Source organism: Melanaphis sacchari, unplaced genomic scaffold, assembly GCF_002803265.2.
Source record: "Melanaphis sacchari strain LSU unplaced genomic scaffold, SCAv2.0 Contig4_pilon_pilon, whole genome shotgun sequence".
Classification (NCBI taxonomy): domain Eukaryota; kingdom Metazoa; phylum Arthropoda; class Insecta; order Hemiptera; family Aphididae; genus Melanaphis; species Melanaphis sacchari.
Genome location: NW_020271335.1, coordinates 9,898,177 through 9,906,218, shown reverse-complemented (window position 1 = coordinate 9,906,218; position 8,042 = coordinate 9,898,177). Strand labels below are relative to the sequence as shown.

General features: G+C 23.8%; 1 protein-coding gene across 2 annotated transcripts; it reads right to left on the bottom strand.

Annotated features, from left to right (window-relative positions):
- Positions 1–59: 59 nt before the first annotated feature.
- On the bottom strand, positions 60–7,863 carry LOC112599076 (squamous cell carcinoma antigen recognized by T-cells 3). Of its 2 annotated transcripts, XM_025345797.1 has the most exons (17): positions 7,847–7,863; positions 7,637–7,778; positions 7,344–7,470; positions 6,806–6,910; positions 6,370–6,554; positions 6,087–6,305; positions 5,387–5,696; positions 5,131–5,310; positions 3,833–4,001; positions 3,564–3,722; positions 3,102–3,189; positions 2,922–3,042; positions 1,642–1,847; positions 1,436–1,583; positions 530–663; positions 302–468; positions 60–243 (listed from the first exon to the last, which is right to left on the bottom strand). In XM_025345797.1, exons 2-17 carry the CDS (start codon positions 7,754–7,756, stop codon positions 114–116), a joined length of 2,568 nt encoding a protein of 855 aa, XP_025201582.1. In that variant the 5' UTR covers positions 7,757–7,778; positions 7,847–7,863; the 3' UTR covers positions 60–113. The 2 variants fall into 2 exon arrangements, with proteins under 2 accessions (XP_025201582.1, XP_025201581.1); XM_025345796.1 differs by lacking the exon at positions 7,847–7,863 and having other exon boundaries at positions 7,637–7,840.
- Positions 7,864–8,042: the final 179 nt, after the last annotated feature.

The window sequence follows — 8,042 nt, the reverse complement described above, 5'->3', positions numbered from 1 at the left end:
CTTCATAAGATATAACATTAAAATGAAATACTTCAAATTACAAAAAAATAACATAAACAGAAAATAAAGTATTATTTTTTAATTTTAAAATAAAAGTAATATTCAACAGCTATTTATTTGCTACCAAGTAGCATTTTTCTGAAGTCATCATTACTTAATGGAGTTTTATCATCAGTAGATTTTGATGTAGTTTGAACAGACTTCTTCTGTAATACACTTGGTGTTAAAGATAGTTTTGAACGACTAAAAAAAAACATTAATATTAAAAAAATATTATTGAACAAAATAAAAACTAACTTACCGTCCTACTGATGGATTTGAAGCTTGTGACTTAAACTTAGCAACAGGAGGGTAAGATTTCATTTCTGAAGGATCTTTACGTTCTGGTGGTCGACTTAATGCTACTGATATAGTTCTATCTTTTATTACCATGTTGTCTGTTTTTAGCAATGCTTGAGCAGCAGATACCTGATAAAACATAGAATCAAACATAAGGTTACATTAAACTATAATACTTAAATTATAATACCTCATCTTCAAAATCTACATAAGCTAATCCTTTTGAATGACCATTTCTAAATGTTACAACGCGGACATCTTTTAAAGCTCCATATGGCTTAAAAATATTTTCTATATCAGTTTTTGTACAAGTAAACGGTAAACCTATAAAAATTACAAATTTCTATAAATAACTAAATTCTAAAATATATAAATTATTAATAAATAAGTTATTTTAATTTAAAAAAAGAAATAAAATAATATTCTATTTTTAATATAAACAATTTTAATTAACTGGAGAATTAGTATTCCTATTTCAAAACAATTATATTCTTAAGTTAAAATTTGAAAAAAATTATAATTGAATACTGTGTTAAATTTTAGTTTATTTGTTTTTACAATTATTAATAAATAATTAGATCATAATAAGCAATAATAAACAAACTAATAATTTGATTTAAGTATTAAGTTATTATTAAATTTTCTTTTTTAACATGATAGTTACAATTATTTGTTTTTATTTTTAAATGCCTGATACTAAAAATTAACTAATTAAAAAAATATTTAATATTGTTTTATAAACTACAAATATTATAGTGTATTAGACAAATTCTAACATTGTCAAAACTTTTTTAACCATAGTTATTTTAATTTACTTAATATAATTTTAGCCTAGAAGAATAGTACAATATAAATCATTAAAACTATAGAACTTTTACATAATTATTTGTATCACATTTTTAATTTGCACATATTAAAGTAATATTTAATTAGTATTAACAATAAACTTAATTTTAATAAGCAATAGAATTAATTATTATCTATATACAGTTTACTCACGATGAAAAACTTTGCAGTTAGATTAAAATAATGGTTAAGTTATTCGATTCTTTTAAAAATAAAAAACTACAAAATGTTTTATAATTATAGTTTTTACCTTTAACAAATAATTTATTTTTTTCTAATTCAGTAGTAAATCGTAATCCTGACGATCTACTTTGTTTATCAGGTTCGCATTTAGACACAAACATTGGTCGATTATTTACACATTCGCGATCTTTTTTCAATGCTTCTGCAACCATTTCCTGCAAGACATTAAATACATCAATAATAATATTAATAAAAGTAATTACTCATACTTACGGGCTTTTCAAAAAGCACATAACCAAATCCTTTAGAGCGGCCTTTGAAATCTCTTACTAATAACACTTCACAATGACCAACTGAAGACAAAGCATCCTTCACTTCCAATTCAGTCACAGCAAAATCTAAGTTGCTTACAAATACACAACGGTTTTCTTTACCTTCAATCTCCAGATGTCGACCACCTTTGTCAAGGTTTATTTCAGCTAAAACAATAATTTAACATGTGAGAAATATATTTATTTTTTATTAATAATATTTTACCCATTTTTTTAAATATTTTTCTCATGTTCACCATAGTTATATTTCAGTTATTATTTTAAGTTATACTCACAATATTACAAAATAAAATAATAAATTGTAAATTTAGTACATTATTTAGAAATTCCAAATAAATATCAGTTATCTAAGTTGCATCACTATCAGCTGATATGTGATTAGATTGAGTCTATAAGCCGTATTTATGTTATATCAGATAAAAACATATTTACAATAGTACATCAACATTACCCATGGCAGTACTTTTAAAAATATATAAATACTTTATTCATTAAGAAAATACACTAGCTAAAAAAATGTATTTCTTCAGTGCATACTCATACAACACTCTGCTATAGATGAACTAGTGTTAAAGGCAGAGCATTGTATAAAGATGCCCAGAATCAATATACCTATTCTTAGCTGTACCAGGTATAAAGGCCATTAGTTATTAAAGGGTTTTAAACTTCTTAACTGTTATTTAAGTAATAACTATTAAGAAATTTAATTAATTACATCTTTTAGGTAGAGGTGGCTAATTATTATTATTTTTTAAAAGCCAAGAGTAATATTTAATATGAATCATTTTAAATCGATTAGACCAAATTTATTATTATAAAATAAATAATAAATTTACATTCCTAAGGAAAACAGGATTTAATTTATAGATATTTTTTCTAGAGCTCTATTTAAATAAAAAGAGTATACGACTGATGCAACAGTAGACATCAGTATTTTGTATAGCATTTAATTGTTTGGAATGAATAAACAAAAGTATTTATTGCACAAAGCTCTCCTAAACACTTGTTACTGATTAGTCAAAAATGTATGCTTTCAAATACTCTAATAACCAGCCAGGTTTATTTTGTACAGATTTTTATTTTTTAGTATTTCATTAAAACTGTAAACTAAAAGAAGATCTTCAAAAATGAATAAAATAATAAAGATGTACAAATCTTTGTAAAAACAACTACCAATGCCCTTCATCTATTCTAAAATAGCTATTAAAAGTTATGATTTACTTGTTTTAAATTTCTTAACAGGAGAAGATTCAGATTTTTGTTTGTCATCCTTAGCATAAGGTTCTTTAAAGTTTCCATTTGATTTTTCATTTTGATTTTTAATTGGTTCTCTATCATCCCACTAAAAAATAAAAAGCCTTAGTTTTGATACATTATTATTTATTACTTAAACAGTATTACTTTTCTTTTCTTTGCTTCTTTTTCTTTAGTTCCTATTTTATTCTCAGTTTTTAAATCATTTTCATGTATTTCTTGTACTTGTTTCATTCTAATGACAAAATATGAAATTTGTATAAAATAAAATTAAAGATATTTTAATATGTATTTTCCTTAATATTTTTTTATTCATATTAATATTGTCTGTACTTGATAAATAAAATAGTAGAATATAGTATAAATTACAGATAACTATCAAGTAATATTTGATGAATAAAAAAATGCATTAATAACTGCTTACTTTCATAATAATATTGATAATTTAATTTTTTTAAAGAAATTTACAAAAGAATTATTGGTTTTTGAAGAAATTTACATATAACAAACATAAATACAATTCACGTGAGAAAGTTTTTTTAATGTTATAATAAGTAACAAATAAGTAAAAAAACAAACTCAAAAATTGAAATAATAAAAATCACATACTTAGTTTTATATTTTTCTTTGCAATTTAATAAAGTATCTAAATCGCCATACAATGTTTCATATCTAATCCACTCAGTTCCAATTGTTTCTGGTAAATCAGTTTTTGTCATTAAGGCTCTAGCAAATATTTTACGTACATGTTTTTGATCACCAAATTGACTGGAAATAAAAATATTTTATAAATTTAATGAATTGAAATAGCAAGTATAAATTAATAATTTTTGAAACATTTCTTCTCATATTTTAACTATAGTTTTTTTTATACATACATTTCAGTATTAATATATTTCATCCAATATGAAGAATATTGATTAAGACCAGCATTTAAAATTTCATTCCACATTTTCCTAACACGCTCCATATCTCCAGTTATAATGGCTTCAAAATCAGCCCACCATAAAAGCAATTCACAATTTGGATCACCAGAATAACCATAACCTTAAAAGTATATTTTAAGATTATAAAGTCATTTACTTATCATTATAAACACTGTATTAATTATTCTGATAAAATTATACTTAACTATATTAATCTTAATTATGTTAATATTAATAACAAAGGTGCAGATTTGTATGTATTTATATTTGTTATAAATTAAGATAACAATCAATGATTCTACAGATTAAATAAGTTGTAGGACTGATTGTTTGAAGCTATGGTTCATGTTATGAATTTGAACTTTTTATATATTTTTATTAATTATTTCGTTATAACTCACTATAATTTCAGCTCTACTTATTAATTTAAGAGCTTTCAAATTTATGTCTCGATCGATATCAATTTACCATTGATAACCTAATTAAGTACAAAGTTGCTCTTTGCTTTGTTAATGACAAGCATACCATACACCACAAAATAGATTAATTATAATAGATGGCTTTTGTAAAAGAATTCAAATAAAAATAATTTTTTTTTTTTTTAATAATTGGATAGTAATAAATACATATATATATATAAACTAGCCAAATTAACTGGCCTTGCCCAAGAAGTATTTGTACTTGACTATTTTATAAAAAAAAATTGAGGTTAATAAAATTACTATTTTCTTTATTATATGTCTTTAATTTATGCGATACCATGTTAAAAAAAACAAAATAAAACGTAAAATGACTCATACAGAATAATATTCCATTGCTCTGTGAAAACCTCTGTTAAAATGTGAATAAAAACAGACAGAAAAAATAAATAAATATGTTTATTGATTTATTATGACAAAGGCATCTATTTATTTTTATTTTCCGCGCAACTTTCTTAATTTTTTTCTTCCGTAATAACCTTCTCCTGACTATGACAAATACATCAAAAAAAAAAAAAATTAGCGAAATCGGTCCAACCATTCACACGTCATACCGTGAACAAGAGAAATAGAGATTCAATTTTTATATATTTATAAAGATACATACACATATTTTTGAGATTTGATACATATAAATCTATACCTTATTAATTAACATATGCAAAGTAAAAAGCGACCTAGTATGTTTTTTAAATATGATTATATATTTGCATTTAGTATAAACTACTTAAATTTAATGAAAAAACAAGAAAAGAAAATTAATATTCATACTTTCTAGAAGAAATTTTTGACTTTGTTCTAACATTGATCTTATATCTTCAATTCTCTTAAGTTTTGTTTCAGCATCAGTATTATTTAAACGTCGTCTCAAATAAAAAATATATGAAAGATACAAGGAACGATATTCATCTGGGGAACTGAACCATGAACATAATGCCTTTTCCATAATTGCTAGACAATATAATAATATGTACATTATTGATAAAAAAAAAAAAAAAAAATGCAAATTAAAAAATTAATATTAAACCTGTAATTTCTTCGTGTGTTAGGTTATTGGCTTCAGCTTGAATTAAATAAGTAGTCCAAAGATCTGATGACCATGTGCAGTTATCAACAGATCTCTTACAAGTAGCTAATATCAAATCAGCTTCTTTTATTGTTACTACAATATAATCAATATAGTCAGCCCAGAGTGTTTGTGTTAAGGGTATATCAGCAATAGCACGTTCATACAAACATATAACACGACTTGGCTTATTACCACCTTCTTTAGGGTTTTTTTCCCAACGTATATATTCTTCATAAGAATCTAATCGATCTTTAGCCTCTTTTGATAACTGAATAAATAAATATAATAACAAATATTTTTAGTGCCATTACAAAAATTGGTAGATTTTTTTCAATGAGATATGAAATCAAATTGTTATGTAATAATATGACATCAAGAACAAATATTTTAACAATCAAGAGAATTAGAAATGTTTTTTCTAAGGAGTATTTGATAGGCAACAAAATATTAGGCAAATAAGTAGAGACAACTGTGCTGGAACTGAAAATGGAAATAGAAGCACATTGACACATTTTTGTTCACCAGCTCACACATTTTTATTCACAATAGATTATAGTAGATTCAATTTTATTAGACTTTTAGGTCTAATTAATGCAATTAAATCATTGCATCTAAATTCCATTGGAAATATTGTTAATAAATTCATAAAATAACTTACTAAACGATCTTCAAAAACTTGAATTTGTTGTAATTTACTAAGAGCTTTATTATAAACGTCCACAGTAGATTTTTCTATTTCAAGATTTTCAGTAGTTAACCATTGTTGATATTCTGCATAAGTGTTTTCTATACCAAATAAAGGTACAGAAAGTTGTCGACGATACAAATTATTTAAACGACGTTGTTGATCATTTATAGCTTTTTCATCAGTACCTTCCTAAAAATAAAATTTAATATTTATTAAAATGAATTATATTGAGTATAATTTATGTTTTTTTAACCTTCAAAGAAATTAAAATCAATTTTTCAAATTCAATATAAACTTCAAAAAGAAAATTTCCATTAGGTACATGAAGACCACCTGCTGTCAGTGCACGTTCCATTAGTTCTCGTATATAGTCAGTTCCAGTAGTATCAGACATGCAACCAATACTGAATTGTACATATTCTAACCATAAATCTATACCTATAATTAATATACATAATTTAAGTAAAGTAACATATAAATTTAAAATTATTCATAAATCTATTGGTCATAGAAAATATTTATAACAAAAATTATAAAAAATATGTGGATACTTAAATAAAATTTCAGAATTTAGTAATACTGAGGGATAAATTTAGTATAATTTCTACAAAAGTATACTAATGAGTAATGAATAGGTATACTAAAAATGTAGCAAAATAAATTTTTAGAGTGACATATTTTGTAATTACTTAAATAATCTTTGACCGCTTTTTCACATAATTTAATTATATTATCTTTTTCTTCATCGGTAGTTACTATAACTATTTCATCTTTTATCCAATCTAACCATAATTCTGAAAAAAATATATGAAACAATTAGTAACTTAGTTGTTTTTTATAATATTTTTTATAAGTAACTAAATTTTAAATCCTGGTTTAAAAAATTAGTTCTTTGTAATTAATTATTATATACCGCCTATAGTAAAATCATTTTTTTTTATCAAAATTGATTGATTTGATTATTTAATTTTTGTTTGTCACTAAGATACAGAGTGTTAGACTGATTTACTACATTACTATATGTATAATACTTAGCAGTATCTGTACCAAATAAAAAACAACCAGCTGCACATATGTTTAGTCTCTAATCAAATGCTGCAATGGTAATATTTTCTACCAAACAGTGAATCATGACAATTGTAACTTTTAACCCAAAGTAATTAATTAATAACTATTATGTATTATATTTTCAGTTTTGGAAGTTGTATTAATTAAAATATATCCTACTTGCACTTAACGGATATTTGTCATTTAAACGTTTTCTAGCAAAACGTAGTTGATTGTAATCTTTTGCCTTGCGAAGTACATCTATTAGTTCAACATGTGTATCATAATCAGATGGATTATTTAGAATCTAAAAAAAAAGTACACAAAAATAAATTAAATTTATTTTTAACATATCCATACATTAGATAGTATAATTATTAATAAAATTAATTGTAAACCACCAATGCGATTTTTTAATATAAAATAACTTAATGATTAAAATCTGGACGAACAAGCTATTATTCAAAATTCACCTTATTTTCTAAAATATCAATTTTTTTTTTCAATTCATTTTGCTTAAATTTCTTAAGCTCTTCGTCATTAGAGTCAGAAGAAGAAGAAGAAGAGCACGATGAATCAGAATCAACGTCCATTACGAATTAATATGTCCACACTCTAATAATAAAGTACAGTAAAAATTAAAAAAATAAATCAAATTAAGACAAAAAATAATAATTAATTACAATTTCACGTTTTGAAAATAAAATAACCACAAGTCAACAATCAAGAATCAACATGAAATTCTACTGATAATATTATTGTATAAACAAAAATCACAACATAGATAACAGGAAAAAGTATCATGATATCAAACGGGGTTATACGGCCTTCCCCACATAGGTATGTAGTGCTATAAGTAAAAACATCAACTCTATGTCG